Source organism: Diadema setosum, chromosome 13, assembly GCF_964275005.1.
Source record: "Diadema setosum chromosome 13, eeDiaSeto1, whole genome shotgun sequence".
Lineage (NCBI taxonomy): Eukaryota > Metazoa > Echinodermata > Echinoidea > Diadematoida > Diadematidae > Diadema > Diadema setosum.
The window spans coordinates 26,996,657-27,017,102 of NC_092697.1; the positions used below are offsets into that span (position 1 = coordinate 26,996,657).

The 20,446-nt window shown below is 39.2% G+C and overlaps 1 protein-coding gene across 1 annotated transcript; it reads left to right on the top strand.

The window, feature by feature from the left end:
- The first annotated feature begins 5,592 nt into the window (after positions 1 to 5,592).
- Positions 5,593 to 8,993, top strand: LOC140236534 (uncharacterized). The gene is made up of 3 exons (XM_072316459.1): positions 5,593 to 6,134; positions 7,152 to 7,263; positions 7,660 to 8,993. Exons 1-3 carry the CDS (start codon positions 5,593 to 5,595, stop codon positions 8,095 to 8,097), a joined length of 1,092 nt encoding a protein of 363 aa, XP_072172560.1. The 3' UTR covers positions 8,098 to 8,993.
- Positions 8,994 to 20,446: the final 11,453 nt, after the last annotated feature.

Consider the following 20,446-nt stretch of genomic DNA (forward strand, 5'->3'; position numbering starts at 1 on the left):
CATGTACGTCCTCATGGCGAAGGCATCGTCTCCCACGAAAAAGTATGGCATAGGGTGGTCGTCATCATCATGGGGTAGAGGAGCTGGATCTGGGATGCCTAAAGTGCCAGCATCTATGCACTCCTTCAGTTCACTGTTGTTGTAGATCTGGGCATCAGATTGATGGCCAACCCCCAGCCACATCGATCTACAGGAACTGGTACTTTGAATCTACGCGAGCCATCATGACAACCGAGAAGAACTGCTTGTAGTTGAAGTAAAGGCTGCCTGAGTTCTTGGGCTTCTGGATACGGATGTGCTTTCCATCCAAGGCTCCCAGACAATGAGGAAGATTCCATCTGGCTTCAAAATCACCTGCAACCTCAAGCCAGCCTTCATTGGTTGTGGGGGAGGGAGATGACTTCTGCAGCATACTCATCCACTATCGCTCTGGCTACATCAGGGACAAACTTCTGGATGGTTTCCTTACCCACTCGGAAGTTGTAACCCAGCTCGGCATAGGTGGCCCCAGTGGTGAGATGGCGCAGAAAGACGCACAACTTGAGACCAGGGGGAATGGCCTTCCTGAAGTGGGTGTCCTTCTTCTGCAGGTGGGGTGTAAGCCTGATCAACAGCTCATCAAACATCTGTGGGGACAACCTGGTGTAGTTCTTGAACTTCCTCTTGTCATTCTCCCTCAGCTCATTCATGAGGGTATGGTACTGTCCACGTTCGGCCCTCAGCTATGGGTGGAGCATGGGTCTATACCACCATTTGTGCTTCCTTTTCTTCTTACGAGGCTCTTCTTCAGGATTGGCCACCATAAGTTGATAGGCAGTGGCCACCTCATCATCTCTCATGATCTTCTGATGGAGCAGCATTATCACTCCAACATTATCAAAAGCCTCGGACATATCGAAATTGTAAATATTTAGTAGAGATTTTGTTCATACAGCAGTTGAGGAGGTTCTGAACCAGGTTGTCGATGACCGATATTTATATAGTCGGCAAGTAGCGCAAAGTGGCGGCAAGTTTAAACCAATTTTGCGACCTTTGGCACAAACTAATCACCAAGTGGCGCAAAGTAGCCGTCCATCGGCGCAAATGGCGCCAACATGGTGAAATTTGGAATCATATGGCCGTGTAATGGCGCGAACTGGCACACCATTTTGAAGCAAGGCAGGTGGCATTTGGCGCACGCCATATGACACCCAGTTTATTCCACTTGGCGACACACATGCCGAGCGAACATTAATTCGCGCCAATCACATAATCTTTGGCGCGAACTGGCACCAACTGGCGCCGGCCCAGTGGACTCCTAGCATGAGAAGCATCTTTTGATGACATGTATTTGAAATAAAATAAATGTATGTGAAGTAAATTATATGCCTAATTAGAAACCTTTGAAATATGTTGTAAAACTCTTTATGATACTCTTGCATTCTGCCCATTTAATACCAATTTTAAACTTACTTCAGCTATTCCATCTCTCCTCCTCTTCTTTTGTTGAATGTTGTAAGTCTTGCCAAAACAAGGGTTTCGCATCTCCTATATGTTGTTGGGTCCATCAGGTCTTCGCATGCCTCTATCTCCTGTTGTAGAAATTCTGAGAACTTCTTCAAATCATCAGATAAAGGGAGCTCTACTACCTTCTCATACTTTCTCTTTGCCATGGTATTTAAGGCTTCACATGATACCTTCTCTGCCATTCAGTATTCTTCAAAGTCATGAAATTCTTTGCTTCTTGCTCCCTTTCTTTGCTCAATGTGGGATTATCATCATACATCCTCAATGCCATACATTTCTTTATCATTGCTGCCTTTGATATGGCATTTCCTAGCCTCAAAGCTAATGACGGTGAGCTTTCTTCACTCTCACCACTCCCTGCTGTAATTTGCACGGCCTTTATGAACATGTCAAAGTTTTGGGGTTTTATAAACTGATCCAGTGTGGACTGCCCATTGTGATCAAGCATTCTGAGGTTTTGTAGCAACCTCCCCATTCTGCACATCTCCTGACTAACATAGTATTTCCTCTTATGTGAATCTACTCCCGTGCACTTTCTCGCCTCATGGTTACCTAGTTGAATGATTAGTGGATCATTTTTGACAAGGTAAGTAATGTCATCATCTTTCATTGTTGCTAGCACTTCCTTAACATATGCTGATCCTCCTGTCCCCTTGTCTAGCAGTAAATCGGATTCCAGCTTAATCTGACCTGCTATGCATATGGGGCTGCTGGTCGTAGTTACTGTAAGTTTAACTGTAATGCCTGAACTTGAAGTTCATATCATAAGCCCGTAAGTCATATTTGATTTCGGTCGGAAACTTACCTAGTATCACTCGTCACGGAATACCTCAGTGTATGGTATAGTAACACATGTCACAAGAAAGCCCAAAGTACATGTGTGCACAAGAAACTTTTGCTGATGATCTCGAGATGCGAGCCACTGCAGGTGTCTGAATCAATGTGCATAATGTATACCTAGCTAGCTGCAGGGCTAGGGATCAAATATAGCGTAGACCCGTTCTATGCGCTATACACTAGCAAGCGCGACGATGGTACTATTGGATCAGCTCGTCAACAGAGGGGGCTATGCATAAAAGCCCGGCAGCACTCGGCGGTGTGCTTACGATGTTACCATAATTTCGTGTGCAAGTTTTAGCACACGCTCACAAAGAGTCCTTTATGGGGTATCACTTCTAAAACCCCTCAGGGCATAGAACACCGAATATACAGTCATTTGAAAGACTTTACTCTGTGGGGTCCTGAAAAAATACCCCACAAAGTAAAAATGCCCCACAAGGGGTATGTGAAGCACACATAAAACCCCACAAGAATGCTGGGATGAGAGCACACACACACACACCCTTGGAATCGTACAGTTTACAGAAATTTGATATTCCACAATTCTTGTACATGTGTTCATATATAGAGACATGTTTTTGACATTGTAATGAACATTATATATACATGTACCAAGACTTCAGCCATGAAGACATACAGACATAAAGACAAACATACATACAGATATACACAAAAAAGAGGACTAAGGGTGACTGTTTTTCCTGCCAGTGTTAACTTTATTCATGGAAACATTACATGACAGCAGCTCCATTATTGTCCTCCGAATGCTGTCTGTGTACCGGCCATCTTCATATGATTTTACTTCCTCGGCATCGAGAGCAATCAAACACTCCTAGTTCTTGCACCCACTGCTCCAAGAAATGAACCCGTGCTTGAGCTGCATTCAATTCTGTGTGTGGGAGAGTCTGTGCCTTTTTGCTGATTTGTTGCCGTTGTTGTTTCTGATACCAGAATTTCTGATATATCTTCCGTTCATTATTTGATTTCATGGACACGCTTTTTCCCATTGCTTTTGCAGTTTCTTTGGCTTTCACGAGTTGCTCCCTGCTGGTCTGTAACTCTTCTTGTAGGTCCTGGACATATTGTTCCAATGTAGTAGTTTTCTCCTCAAGTTGTGTCACACTCTCATCTCTCCATTTGATTTTTTTTATTTACGTTTCTTGTGTTTACCTTAGAAAGTTTCTCTTGACATGAAGGGAGTTTTTTTTTTTTTTTTCTAAAACTTCTATGTGATGTCCTTTTTCTGCATACTTCTTCTTGTAAGCATCTAGTTTGTCAGAACTTGGGTCGAAATCTGCACTGATGAACACCCTGTGGGGAAGTGCTGCTAACTGCCCTTTTTTGTAAATTTTTGTAAATTTGTAAATGTATATAGGCTGCGATTGTGTCAAGATCATCTGTTGATTATTGGTATTTGGATTATGGGTGTGTATTGTGTGTGGAAAACTTGAATATGGTCTGCACAATGCTGTGGGTGTATGTGACACATTCTGCATGTACATTATGACTGCGTGTGTGTGGAGATGGGGAATTCCCTACGTAGAAACCCAATCACATCATCAAATTGCCTCACACTTGCTAAATGTCATTAATGTGTTATGTACACATACGGCCGTCCCACCACATTTCCGGAATGTATCAGTGCGCACATTCACTTACAATATGCGGAGCTAGCTGTAGAGTGCACTGAAGAAAATATGTGTGTACAAGACAGTTTTTGGCGCATTCAGCTTTACCATCTCAGAACATGACAGCACAGGCGAAGTAAAGCTCTACCCGAAGACATTTTGCTTTACCTCGCTATAACAGGTTTGATTGGCTATATTTTTCTTCATTTGGAAATCACAAAATTTAACTCGTTATAGCAGATATTTCGTTATAGCCGATCTCAGTATAAGAGTAGCATTATACATAGACGTGAGTGGAAGGAAACTTGGGACCGGGAAAATTTCCTCTTAAGAACCGATTATATCTCATTATAGCAGTGTTCGTTATACTGAGTTTCCCCTGTATTTGTTTGCTCTCCCCCATATACCATAGCAATCCTCTTTACAGTCCACAAATTGAATAAGATTTTGAGCAATAGTTCACCAACATTCATATTCAAATATACTTTCTGTGACAGACAAGCTTATGCCATACAAAGCATTTTTTCAGAACTGCTATTTTCAAATACCTGCACCAACTGGAAATCGATGACTTTGTTGATAGTGAGCTCCGTGGCAGAGTATGCCCCGTACTTTGCTGAATGGCCAGGGCTATCAGCCCGGCCATCACCACCGATCGTTAGTGGAGTTCCCCTTTCCAGAAGCTGTGTGAGGAGCTCTGTTTGATGCAACTCCCATTGGTGTTGAAGAGATGGCTCCAACACATATTTCTGGTGCAGAAAGAAGGTCCTTTCAGTAATGGTGGCAACTCCCATGTGGCGAAGGATGCGGAGGGTCTTGGTAGAGCTACCACCTGCAAAGAGGATGCTTGCTGACAGAAGAACATTTCCCGCAGGAGCGGCACCAAAGAAGGGTTGACTCTCCCACGTACTCAAGGTCGCAGAGCATTCCAAGCACTCTCTGTTTACAGACAAGAGAGTTCCTACCTCCCTTTTTGTGACCTGAACAGCAGCAGAGCCACAAGCAGGGCACATCTGAAGAAGTTCTATCAGCTTGGACTCAAAGACCACATATTTTTTCTCTTCATGTGGCTTGCACTGGTGAGGCTCCCATACACCTCTTGTACCCCTTTCATAAACTCATCCTCCTATTATCCGCATAAGAGTAATGCGGATAATTCAATAAAAAATGCGTTCACAAACTCTGAGAGTAATCCGCATTATTTTTACGAGCGCCCGTCCTGAAAAAGGCGGATAATCGTCATGGTAACTGCACACGCCCCCCGGCACTTCCGTGTACATATTGCGCGCGCGACTGTGTTTTCTATCCTCTGCATGCATGCATTGCAGTATAGGGCCTACATTATACTGTATACAGTATAGTTTCTAGTCTCGCTTGCGCCATGGCGACGATCCCGAATTATGACTTGTTTCTCTGGCAAATAATAATTGTTGTTGTCATCGCACATACTCGTATGACCAGCATACGATTGCTGAACAAGCTACGTTTGCAATTCAGGCAAAAGTTAAGGAGAAAGCGGTTTTTATTCGATTTGGAAACCAGGAGGAATCGCCGTCGATTCCAGCGACGGCGTTGGTTATTAACTTCGATCTCCATCGCTACTGCCGTAATCAACGGCATGACAACTAATCGGACATTCTGGCGAAGGAGACATGGACATGCTTTGTGGAGAGGTGTTGATGCCCCTGACTTCAGCGATCAGGAATGGCGGAAACATTTCCGAATGTCCCGTGACACGTTCGAATATATTGCAGAACAGCTCCGACCCCTTCTTGATAAAAGAACCCCGAATGGACAGCGACGAACCATCCACTACAAGAAGAGACTGGCCATTGTTTTGTGGTGGCTGGCAACTCCAACCGAATATAGGAGCCTTGCAACTCTGTTTGGAATTGGTATTTCAACTCTCTGTAACCTTACCAGAGAGGTCTGCCACGCGATAAAGGAGACTCTTTTGCATCAGTACATATCGCTACCTTCCGGACATCGCCTTCAAGAAACAATACATGGTTTCGAACGGAGGGGGTTTCCCCAGTGTGCTGGGGCCATTGATGGCACGCACCTTCCCATCATTGCGCCGTGCGACAGTCCTGCCGATTACCACAATAGAAAAGGCTGGCACTCGATCATTCTCCAGGCGATAGTGGACCACAACTACTGGTAATAATTTCTGTAAAATATTATTAAACAATAAACACCTGAAAACTAAACACGGTATAATTAAAGTTTGAAAAAAAAAAAAGAATTGATCTGGAACCAAAAAATGTTATAATATTTTATGATTTATATTTAAACAGAGATAACTCAAACAAATTCTAACTTTTAAAGTTAAGCCATACTCGACTTAAGTTGGGGTGTGAAGATGAGTCGATCATATGAGAATTTAGATTCCACGGCAGTTCGCATAATTAGTACCATCGGCTTCGTCTATAAGCGTTAAACTCGAGTAACTTTACATGAAAAATTGCGGCAAGTCTACACCCATATGCCGCTATCATTACTAGAACTTCGTATCGAGCTACGTGAGCAACGTCATCAAATCCAGTTTCATATATTGTATTTCCCTCACTACAAAATCAGTACCTTTACTAGATTGACAGACTTGCTAAAATATTTATTACTTCTGAAAATTTTATTGAACGTCATCTCACAGCCAGTGGCGTAGCCCTGATTTCATCTGAGGGGCGGTACATTATGCGAGGGAGAGGAATGCACGGGGGACGGTTTAGAAGAGAGTGTCCCCCTCGCACAGTGAGAACGTTTTGCATTTCGTGCATATACTTATTCGATTTTTCATCAACATATATTTTGTCTTCTCAAATCTTGGGGCCCCCCATTGCCAGCCCCCCCCCCCAAAAAAAAAAAACAACAACAACAACAACAACAAAACAAAAACAAAACAAAACTATCATGTAACTGCTGCTGCCTGTATTGTCAGATTAAGCAGCTCACATATTTCATTGTATTTCAGAAATGGGGGATTATTACATTCAAGTCCTTTTTAGTACAGATTCAAATAAAATTTGTAAAGACTAATGCTTCCACCTCCTGCTTTTTATGACCGTAAATCAATTCTTGCTCAGCCAGGGAGGGTGTATAATTTACATCGTGCCATCGAAATGCTAATATTGTAATCAGTGATTGAAATTTTGCACCTTTATTTTCTTTCTTTCACAGTTTCACAGACATAAATATCGGGTGGCCAGGGCGTACTCATGATGCGAGGGTGTTGGCTAACTCCGACTTCTATCACAGAGCAGAAAATGAAGGCCAACTGTTTCCAGTACAGGCAAGTTAACATGCTACATTTCCACAAACTTTATAACAAGCGTTGTGGTATAAGGAAATTGCTTGGAGTACTAAAGGTATCAAGTATCAGTAAAAAGCATGAATTATCTCTTCCAGTTTATGTATTTGAAATCAGATGCATTTTAGGAGTTTTTGTCTTTGGCCTGAACATAACAAGCGATTGATAAAATAGAAAACTGTACGTAAATGGTAAGAACATCAGTTGATTATCTTTTAACTGAAATTCTGAGAATATAAGTGATTTCATTTCAGATACTGTATGCAAGGGTTAATACACTTCAATGTATTGCCATGACATGTACTATAGAAATATATCATACATAACAAAATTATTTCCCACTTTTGTTTTGTTCTTCTTTGATATTTATTCATACAGCACAATCGCATGATTAATGGAGTGGAAGTACCTGTGGTGATAATCGGGGATCCGGCCTACCCACTTAAAAGGTGGCTTATGAAGGCGTTTCCCAACACTGGCCATCTCACAAGGAACCAGCAAAACTTCAATTTCAGGCTCAGTTCGGCAAGAATGGTTGTGGAGAATGCCTTTGGACGTCTAAAAGGGCGATGGAGGCGCCTTCTCAAGCGGAACGACGTCGACACGGCATTCGCGTCTGAGGTGGCGGCAGTATGTTGCGTTCTCCATAACATTTGCGAGGTCTACAGAGAACATTACTACCCTGAATGGGATGTCCGACGAGAAGAGGAGAGAAGACTGCAGCAGCCAGTACTTAACAACCCTGTGCGCAGACAAGGCCATGATGCTGAGGCACGAGCCATACGGGAAGCTATTATGAATGACATGGTGGCCTAAAGTATACAAGCTTTGATACAAAGCGATAGAAACTGAGGACAGTTTGATGCTGAAGCGAAACATTGTGCCTGATTTAGTTTTTGAAAGAAATAGGGTAATGTTTACATTGAATTGCATGTTTTTCTTGTTACATTTCAACTTTGCCTTTCTTGCATCCTGTATCTCTACACACAAAACATTCTCTCCGTCATATAGCAGGAAGGCCTTGAATTCCAACACTTTGAGCTTTCATAATTATTTGAGTATTATCAAGTGCATTATTTTTCGTGCCATATATTGAAATTATAATGAAGACGGCATTCCAGTAAACTATAAGCCTGGAGCATTATTGTGCTGTTTGCTCTTGATCAGCACGAATATCATTTCATCTTTTATCATTTAATTTCAAGTTGTTTTCCTATGAGAAAGGCTTTCAATTAATCTTCATACACCTTAACTTGTTGTTTTATTACAGTTTCATTCTTTACTGATGTAAGCGCAATTCCATCTCTTTTATTCATATTTGAATCGGCCAATGGTTCTGCGAACCGTTATCTCTCTTTCTATGCTTCAATTAAGACCCCTTTAAAATTGCTAAATGATATTTATATTTTTTTATCCATGCAATATTTTTTTGGACTTCATTTATTTTGACTATACAATCCCTTTATTCCGAGTTTTTTTTTTTTTCATTAAACTTTTGGAATAAATTTTCGTGTACTTTATAATGGTTTAAAGTTATGTTCAACAGTGTAACCACTAACCAGCCCAATTCCGTTTCTTATTTTTCTTAGTATCAGCCGATGGTTCTGCGAACCATTCTTTCTCTTTCTTATACTTCAGTTAAAACCCCTTCGAAATTGCTAAATCATAAATACTTTTTCATTGGGCTAGTTTTTGTACTTACATAATATATGTTGTAACATAATTCGCTTTTTCTCGATTATTCTATTGGAATAAATGCTAAAATGTATCTCAAGTTATCCATGTTTTCATTTTTTTTTTTATCTGAAGGTGATAGCAGGTTGTGCATGTATCTGTGGAACTGTTAACATAGCTGTATTAAAATGTTTAGCTCAATAAATCTAGTCCTTGTAACTTATGTCCCCTTCAACACAATTGCTCCTTTACAATGATTAGTTTCATACATCTACATTTGCTCTCAAACACACTTTACACAGACACCCTCACACACACACACACACACACACATATACACACCACACATACAGTCTCTCTCCCTTTTGCCCTGTATTTCTCACTGTCTGTCTCTCATACACTTACAGTGGAAACTTGTCCTTTATAAGCTGAAATTTTCGCGAGGGTTTTATTTTCGTGAATTTCGCGAGTCGCAAATCGAGAAAAATTACCACTTCAATGTATGTTTATATATAGTAATGAAGGCATTTGCAAAATCTCGAAAGTAACTTCTCCCGAATTTTAGTACAAAAACCGCGAAAGTATCTGTGCGCGAAATTTTCAGCTTATACAGTATTGTACAAATATTGTTACTAACCTTCTTTTGCATGTCCTAACTCTTAAAGGGGGCAATTTCCATGATCCTGTGATCCTTAAAATAAAAAAAGATCAGCTTTACAGAATGTTGAACATTCTAGACTATAAATGTTGATTTTTGAGAGAAGGTGTTTGCATGGTGTGGTGATACACTTGGTTTGCGGTTCACCATGTATAGTCCTTAGAAGGACTGTTGGAATGACAGGAGAAAGATAGAAAGAAAGGTTGGATGAGAGGTGAGAAATTGAGTAAGAGTATTCTTTCTGGAGTGAGTGTAGTCCTGAAAAGGACTGTGAACCAAGGAAGTATAGAAGAGTTGGAAGAGACTCAACGTTTCGGACAGATGACTGTCCGTCCTCAGACTCCTGAGGACGGACAGTCTGAGGACGGACAGTCAACTACATGTACATAAAATCCAAAAGGTTACTCAGCCTACTCTAGCAATGTTACACAATACAACTAATCAACTACATGTATTTTCCAAAAATATAGATAAATGTAAGTAAATGTAAGTTTGATGAATGAACAGTGATTAAAATATGGTTGAAAAATGCACAAAACAAATACAGGTCTTCTGGAATCTTTGGTTGACAAGACATCCACCAAACTCAACTACATAATTCTGAGTGTATGTTATACCATTACGGCAAGAAATTTCCACGAAAATCATACCTACCGACAACACCAACAAATATGCTAAATATTTGATAGTCAATTCGTAAATAATGGTAATGAGCATCTACTAATTTTGCAAGAATAAGTTTTACAAACTACAAGCTTAACCTAAAACAACACAGTGAAGACAGTAATCAATAATTCAAAACTCTTTGGCAAGCACTAGATAATCATATCTCTTACAAAGGGTATTTGCTATCGTGTATCTTCTGTACCGTTTTGACAAAAGCAAACTATGAAATCAACAGCTACTCTATCAATGTAGAACGGTTTCAAAACTCTTTAAGAACATAGTAAAAATCAGTAAAATAATAAATGCGTTTGATGGATAAATAGTCGGTAAATATGGATAAATATGCACAAAACAAATCTGAACAATCTAATGAGTACATGTTATACGCATTATGGTAAGAAGGTTCTATGAAAATCAATGCCTTATTTACTACCTACATTTCTACCTTTACTTTCAATATCTCCTTTGTATACATCTCTTGCATGTCTAGAAAAAAAAATGGACAAATATATTTACTGCCCTCCTACATGTAGAAAAGCAGTAGAAAAGTTTATAAACAAGGCTTTATTACATGTATTATCTGTCTTCATTAGTCAAATAATCTGAAAAAAAACCCCAGTAAGGTGGGAATACTCTGGGTAAATTTGTGTTCAACATCATGTTCAAACCAGAACATCAATTACATGATTGATACCAAAATGAATACAGATGGAGGTAGAGAAGGTGTTTACAAGTCAAGGTAAGAATTACAACAGCTGCTCAAAATCCAAACTCTTATGATTTTTACACTTTTCAATGGATTCGTAAAATAAACATGTATGTTTATTTTATAATTGATAACTAAAGTCAAATGCATCGTTCAGGTCTGTATAAAAGTGTTGATGAAGAAAAAAAAAAGGCGTTCTACGCACAAACAAAATATATTGCATCATGAAGTTGTACTCAAATTATAGATAAAATAAACCCTGCAATAACTATAAGCATAAAAATCAGTCCTCTTTACATTTGTAGCAAATGGATACATGTAGAATGCTGCCCCACCCATTAGTTCACTTTTTTTTTTTGGTAAAAATTCACTTTACAATATGGAATGGATCGGCTGCATCATGCATCATCAATGAGTAAAATTATTGCACGTGAATTGAGGTACACTTAATCATAATATGAATGCTGTATGTTTGCACTCTCACTACCCCCCCCCCCCCCACAAAAAAAAGGGCACAAAAATAGATCAATGATATCTAATCAATTCTGCTATATGATGTGTTCCATATTGATATTGTGCATGAATGCACTGGTCAATGTTTGATTAATAAAACCATCTTTTTTTATAAAAGGGGGATAGCTTGAATGCAGACTCGACTTTCTGAGGTGATGTTATTTTTTGGTCTCTATATCCTTTATTTCTCTTCATAGAACCATGGACAGCATTTTAGAGAGATGTGAATTGCTTCTCTTCGTTATCAGATGGCGAATTTTGAGAATGTGGCATATGTGGCTGGTGTTGAGATTGTTGATGGTGTTGATCATATGGTACAACATGAGGTACATGAAGCTGATGCTGTGGTGGTGTGAAGAGCTGATATGGGCTTGGTTGAGCTATCGCTGTGGTGTTGTCATCAATCTGCGGTGTGTTGTGTGGGCCTCGTTGATATCCCGTTTGTGTGGGTCTTGTGGGAGGATGTAGATTGAATTGCCCCATTGCTGGCTGAGGCTGGCTTTGGAACTGCCTCATCATTTGGAACAGTCCACTGATAAGAGATGTAGTTTGCTGGTTCATCTCTCTCACTAGATTAAGCTGTGCTTGTTCCTGGCGCTCTTCTAGCCGTTCCTCCCATTCTCTTTGAGCTGCGGTTCGTCTTTCTTCTGAGAGCTGCTGTCGTTCCTCTGCAGCATCAAAGTGTGTTGTTAATGCTGTTGAGACTGCTTGCATTGATTCTTGGACCTTTGTTTTCTTCTTCTTCTTTTGTGGAGCTATGTGGAAAATCAAAAAAGAAAAGTAAATGAACAGGAATCAGGGCAGCATAACAAATTGATTCCGGTTCTTACAAAAATGCTATCATTGGGATTGCATTTAGTACTTTAGAATATAAATGAGGTCATACTCACAATGCATATAGTGTGCACAAAGGATTATCACTTTATCATGTAGTGAATTTCAAGTCACATTACAAACATTAATTGTTTTAGTAAACTTTCTACTTCACTTCAATTGTTATGCTAGATCAGTGGGGACAAAGCCGGATTAGACATAATGCATTTGAGGGGCACACATTGTGCACAAACAATGTGTGCCCCTCAAATGCATTGTGTCTAATCCGGCTCCGTCCGCCATTGCAGATGGAATAGCATGCATAACATGCCTTCTAATTTAGCCACTAAAAGAAAAAAAAAAGTTTAAAAGAGGTAAATCTAAATTTACAAGTGTCTTACTACTATTACTATCAACAAGACAAAACCATCAGCCAATATTTGAACAACAGTACTACTACTAATATAGTAGCAGCTCTGGAATCATGATTTTTTAATAAAAAGATTAGATCTAATCAAAATAATTTACCACCACTTTGATCCCGAGGATGCCACTCACGTCGAGGTGGTGGTGGAGCCTCGCTGGCAGTAACACTGGCAGTTCTGGTACTGGTAGGGGTAGTCATTTTACTACTAGTACTAGAGCTAGCAGTAGCGGCACGAGGCTGTTGATTCCCAGACTTTTCAGCCAATTCCATCAATGCATTGACATTGTCATTAGCTTCATCGGCAGTGGCATGGTCACTATCTTCTCCGTCACTGACACTGACAGATGAGAGGCTCGTGTTATTATTGTCGGGTGCTTGTGCAGCTGCAATTGCTTCTGGGCCTGTTTGGGATGTAGCACTGTCACTGGCACTACTACGAGTGCCACTGCTGGTGGCACTGGAACTGGTGGCTGAGGCTGAGCCCGATGGCGATGGCGATGCATAGCCGAAGCCAGAGCTAGAACTTACAATGTTTTTAGGTTCTGCGGCGGCTGTTTGTCCCCAGATTGCAAAGCACAGGTCATAGAAGTCCATTTCTCGTCGATTTTGGCCACTAGTCTTGTTTGCAAGTTTGACTGCCATGAACTTTTTTTTCAGACTTTTGAGTTTGGCTTTCACCTGTGTGGCCGTTCTTTCGTGGCCTTGCTCATTCAAAAGAACTGATATTTTTTCTAGTGCTGGTGCATCACTGCACTTACCGTTAATCTGTCTGTCAATCTCTTTGTCACTGCGAATGACCAAAAGTAAGCGTATCTCCTCGTTGCTCCAATTTTGACAGTTGCCTTGCTGTGTTCTCGGCATACTCGCAAATATATTCTCTTCTGTTCAGCTATAATAATTACGAATGCAGAATGGATGGATGGATAAATATAAATGTCGGTGAAAATTAAAGGAATAAAGTACAATGGACTACAAACTGTTACCGGTACGTAGATATCGAGGTCGATTTGCTGCACTTATCCTGTACTTTTATGCGTTTGTTGTACCGGTACGTCTACGTATGTAGCAAGTAAAATTATGCAGCTCGCATATGCAGCGCAAGTGTTGTGTGCTTGCCCTCGATCAAAAAGGTGAACAGATTTTTAATAGTAAAATTCCTTATGCACTCTAGCCAATTACATTTGCACAAGAATAATTATTTTTATACATATTACTAGTTTTAGTCACATTTCTAATTGCATAATATTATTTTTTTTAAAGTTTATTCAATATCAGACTAGGCAATTTGGCCATCTATCGAGTGTCGTTCAGCAAACGTTGCATATGCACGCATGCGAAGCCCCAGCAGCAGATTGACAATTGGTCGTTCGATGAAAACTTCGTTGTTTACATTTTCGTGGGCTTGCGCGCGTGCGGGAAAGACAGGTGACCTTTTGACCGCACCCCGGCGAATAATCCGCATTATTTGGGTTTGCGTTCATAAACTCAAAATCTGGTCCCGACGCTGCTATTATGCGGATAATAGAAGGGTCGAAATAATGCGCATTATTCTATCCCCCCTCCGATTTTACGACCAAATGTTGCGGATATTATCCGCATTATTGAGTTTATGAAAGGGGTATGAGTCTCTGCCCTCTTGTCCTACACAAATGGAAAGTAGTAAATTCTTTTTTACTACACATCACATATCTTATGATTTTTTTTTTCATTTTTAGAAGTGTTGGTTTCAATGTAATGAAACAGTTAAATTCAACATACTCAACATTTCACATGGTTGCCAGTAAGGAAACGTGAAAGGTTGTGACATATAATACAAATGTAATGAATACATAAAAAAGTTAATGTAAACTAGACCCGGAATTTGTCAAGACTGACAAATTAGGTGATCCGATTTTTTTTTTAAATCAATGATTCGAGTTTTCACCTGAGATTACGGACATTGGTCGTGTGATGTTTGGATTCTCATTTTGAAAAGGGAGTTAGACCTGCCATCTTGGGTACCGAATTCCGTATACACTATCAAAGATGCAGAATGGAGTATATTTGACCTTTGACCCCACTTTGCACCCCCAAGATGGCATCTGAGCAAAAAGTGGTTATTTTGTGAAATGATTCTTGTAACATGGTCTTTGCGTGTGCAAAATATGGGAAAGATAAGACATGTATTCACCAAGATACAGGATGAAACATTTATGACCTTTGACCCTAGTTTACATACCCAAAATGGTGTCTGATCAAGTAGTTGTTATTTCATGAAATAATGTACGTAACATTAACTAAACATGTGCAAAATATGGGGTTGATAGGGGCTATTTTTCTTGAGTTATTGCAAAGAAAATTGGAAAAAGAAAGAAATATGAAAGTACATCGAAGATAATCTTTAATTTCAACCACGTTTTTGGACGTGATCCCGACACTATATGAAAAACAAAGGGAACACGTACGATAGCGCGCAGTCTCAGCTACAACATATTAAAATCTGGGAGAAATTCACCAAAGGGTAAGTGAGCTAGTGCTCGATAAAGACAATCATGTCAATTTTTTAAAATCTAGAAAAATTTTCTCCCATAGAGATAACACGTCATAACGAAGATAAAGAAAGAAATACATATGACCTTTGACCCCGATCTGCACAGACAAGATGGCATCTGAGCAAAAAGTGGTTATTTTGTGAAATGATCCTTGTAACACGGTCTTTACGTGTGCAAAATATGGGGATGATAGAACATGTATTCACCAAGATACAGGATGAAACATTTATGACCTTTGACCCTAATTTACATACCCAAGATGGCGTCTGATGAAGTAGTTGTTATTTTATGAAATAATGTACGTGACATGAATTAAACATGTGCAAAATATGGTGGTGAAAGAGTATGTTTTTCTCGAGTTATTGCAAAGTAAGTTGGAAAAAGAAAGAAATATGAAAATACATCGAAGATAGGCTTTGATTTCAACCAAGTTTTTGGACGTGATCCCGATACCGTATGAAAAAATGAAGGGCACATTACGATAGCCCAGAGTCTCAGCTACAACATATTAAAATCTTAGAGAAATTCACCGAAGCATAGGTGAGCTAGTGCTCGAAAAAGATAGTCATGTCAATTTTCATTTCCAGAAAAACTGCACTCCCATAGAGATAACACGTAAACTGGTCAAATTTGACAAGACAACTTTCAATCCAATATTACGAGGTGATGCCGTCATCTAATCAAAATGTTGTTATTACATTAATGAAAGACCATTTAATAAGCTACAACATACTGAAATCTGGATGAAAATGGGCAAAGGATAAGTGAGATACGCTCGAGTAAACTTGAAATTTGATGACGTCATTTTGAAAATTTACTCTTTTTATTTTATTAAGAAATCTAATATCTTTTAATCATTTTTCCAGCATCGCCAACCCATGAAATGACATGTACAACTCATCAGCTTTCAGAATATGTAAAGAAAATGAGGGGTCACCGTCCATCCTGACGAGTAAAATCGGATTTAAAATTGGCGGTTTTTTTGGCATTGTTGCACTGTATATCGCCATTGACGTGCGCGCGGAATTTCAACTTTGACGGGCCCGTATGACGTCATATTGAGTTGGATTGACTTGAAACTTGGTAGACATATTCCCTGACATTTCAGGCAGGCGATAAATGTGAAAAAACGGGAAATTTCTATTGCATATGAGCTGTGCGTGCGTATATGCGCGCGCGCGTACGCGTCCGTAAATTTTTTTCAATTTTTCGAAAAATGCTTCAAATGGTCTGAAACGTGTGCAAAAAAAATTTGAGCTGGATTTGAGCATACAAATATTTCAACGCGCGCTTACGCGCACGTTTTAAGGTATAGATGAATTTTGAGAATATGAGTAGAATGCGCTTGACTTGAGATATATGTGACGTAAATTTCATTGAAAAATTCCATTCCATTAATGAGATATGATTGAGAATGTGTTTTCATATAATGACGTCATAGTGACGTCACGGTCGACTGATCACTTTGATTTTAGTTCGATTGCCGTCTTTCGGAGACGATACGTATATGGTGTAAGTTTGAAATTGATAGGAAGAGGACTTTCGGAGCTAATCGATGCACAACTTTTGGGGAGAAATAAGAAGAAAAAGAAGAAGAAGAAGAAGAAGAAGAAGAAAGAATCCGTACAAAAACAGAAGGTGATCCGAGAGGATACTCGAATCACCTAATGAAAATCTAAAGCATATGGTGTGAAAATAAGTTGCCAGGGCATGACTTAGAGGCTTTTGCTTGAAAACTGACTGATATTCCTGTAATCATCAGTACTTTGTAATTCAAAAAAAAAAATATATATACATATATATTGTTTTCATTCTTCTGGTTTATATGTATCACAATATGGAAGAACAAAGGAAGTGAAAATTGTTTCATTGTTTAACTAGAAATGTCGCTAAGGCAGTTGGCAAGCCTCGGCCATAATGCAAGGTTATCCTAATAAGGTCTATACTAATACGTTTTGACAATGTGTGATGACAGTTTTATATAATTTGTAAAATATCAAAATGGCAAATTTGTCGCGAATGAGTTGAATGTACACTTTCCTTGTAGATTTTATTGGATAAAGGGGTATATTGTCTGCATACGAGTGCACGTATTTGGGAGTTTGACAATTTTTACTTGACTTTTTACCCTTTTTAAAGTTTATGCATGGAATTAATTTCAGGGTATGGGGAAAGAACATGTAATTTCAGTCTTAAATAATAGCATTTTAACATGGCCTTTGATCACTGGCCATTGCCCCTATGATCCTAGAATTCCCTGGAGAATCAGGTGAGTTAGAACATGCAACAAAGTTTCACAATGAAGTTGTATCATTCACCTTTGACATATGGAGGAAGAAGTGAAATACAGTATTTTCACTTGACCTTTGACCTTCTGGCAAGAAATTACAGACGGACAGACAACCTACAAACATAATGTCTCCGGAACCACTTCGTGACAGATGGTATAAAAATGCACACTTGTCACAGGTGGATGTGCATCACAAAGACTATCACACCAACAACGCTTTCCCCCAAAAGTACTAAATGAATCATGACGCTAAATATACAGTAGGCCTAAATAGCACAGGGCCACAAGGCATGCAAACACGACATTGGGGTCTATTCATGCCATATACCACTTCTCGCTATCGCCAATAATGTAAAAATATCCTGCGCACGTTAAACAGCTCTGTTACAGGTGCACTGTGGGATTCCTCGGTCCCTTGTTCGCTTCCACTTGTCTCATGCGAGTCGTAGTTCCCATACGATTCAATGGAGTTCTTTGTCTGCTTTTCTGTTGTTAACAGAAGCCCTTTTTTTTCTTGCCTAAAATTCAGCTTAAAAGAGTTGAATTGTCTTAGCTTTACTGACTTGCAGTCACTGGAATCATCATGGTTCACTACTTCAAGGCGTCAATGTGCTGGTCACACGATGGAAAATGAAGAAATCTTCAACAAAAAATACCTCTTTATAAAGACAGAGCGTGTTGTAAGTACATGTGTAGCCAAAACCGGAGCAGGTTTGTCCCATGAGCTATCCCATAATGCATCTAAAATGCTGCTCTCCGCACGGCACCTATACGTATTGGCAATACCCTCAATTACATAATAATGTAAAATGAAGAATGCTCGCGTGCATTTTAATTACATGAATTTCGCGAGTGCCAAGATTTGTGAAATGAAAGTGTGGAGAAATTTCTTGTCTACACTATATGCAATGAACGCCAATGACAATTCATGAAAATTTCAAGCCAAAAGAAATTCGTCGGCTCAAATTTTCAAAAGTTGTGTGCTGCAAATATACCATGTTTTACAGTATACAGAAACAGGACCCATGTGCACAAAATAATAGGGCATTGGGGTGTTAGTATCCATGGAGCTGACTAACATGTAATGAACATGTGGCTTTAAGAAATGGACAATATTTATTGCATGCCATTGCATCACTCTGGTAGACACATTGCTGCATCTCAGCAAAACAAAGAAAAACTAACCGTTTATGTCTTCGTGGCTTCTCAGGTGAGTTCTGATCATCAGAGGGAGAGGGTGAAGGTTGATAATCCGGAGAAGAAGGCCGGTTATTGCTTGAATCATCACTGTCTTCTTCCTTCTCTACTTCTTTGTCTGACTCTCCTTCCTTCTGCTGCTCCTCCACAACATCTGCCACATCATACATTGTTCCCCTGGAGATAAGGCGAGGTGGGATGGCAACTTGGCATCCAATTTCACGTGTTTGTGCAGAAAATTGGGTCTCTGAAAGAAACATTACATTATGATAATAAAACTTAAATTGATGTAAAGCTCATACTGATTCTGGTAATGACTTGAAACCATTCGTTGTTCGCCTCTAGTTGTGTGAAAAATAATAGGGGAACAGTCTTGAGAAACATTTTCTTTCTAATACCATTGTTATACATGTTACATGAAGATGTGCATTGATGTAATGATATCTCAAATTCTTTGAAATATGTAAATATGATGGAAGAATGAAAATTGATACTTTTAGAAATGTATATAATCAGAAGAGTTACTCAGAGTAAAAGCCAGATGTGCTCAAAAATTATATTCTATAATAGTGCACACATGAAATGAAATTAAAATTCTATATGATGCAAAAGGGCTTTGAAACATAAGATTTTACTCTTACTCTTTACTCTAGTTGCAACTGCAACTTGGGTCCCAGTGGACTGAGTGGATTTCTGTTGCTGCATGAACACAGAAGATTCTTTGATTTGTGTCACCTGTTACAATGAAATTAATAATGAATGTTTACTATATATACGGAATATGAATGCTTAAATATAAAAGTTTGTGCTGCTAAAACAAGTAGCTTATAACTGACATGTCAAAAATGGAAATGACAAGTATGCACTAGGTCATGAGGTTACAAAGGATACATGTACACAATTAATCTGAAATCTGGTAACATTACAAATTTGCTCGCAATTTATTAATTTACTCTTATTTTTTCTTGGGAGGTAGAGGCAGGGAAGTGAATTTGACCTACTTTCGAAACACACAGTATTAGACACATGTACGCATCATTTTACCCTAACTGGGCCGGGGGGGGGGGGGGGGGGGGGTCCTCTGAGGCGCCCCCCCCCCCCCCCGACATTCCATGCGATATATCGTTAACAACGAAAAGCTATTGCCATGACGTTTCATGACTTTTTTCTTTCGAATCTCCCACATTTTTTTTAACAACAATTTTGCGATGCCCGGGCTCGCAGTTCCAAAGTTTCGCATATATGTACGTGCATGCCAAACCAAAAATTGCTTGCAAAAAATGAATTTGTGTACAATTTCAATGCAAACTGTGCTTACAGGCAAATTTCATAAAGGCATGATTATTTTGGGGTTTAATTGATCAAAATCAATAAGTAACATATTTTCTTGATCGGAACTATAATGTACCGGACAAGTTTCATCTGAAAACAAAATAAAAAACATAAAGTCGAAAAAACAACGAAATATATAAGAAATTTAAAAAACATTAAAATACTGAAGAAATTCTTTATGATAGCACAATTTTTTTCTCTATATTTGCTCAGGACACATGAAAGAATATTCACACAAAAATTGAACCCATTTTCAGTTTTATTTAGTGATTTATATCAAATTGTTTGATTTAATGCATCATTATGCATAAATCAGCATAACGTAGTATAAACAATAATTTTTTTAAAATTCAACTCT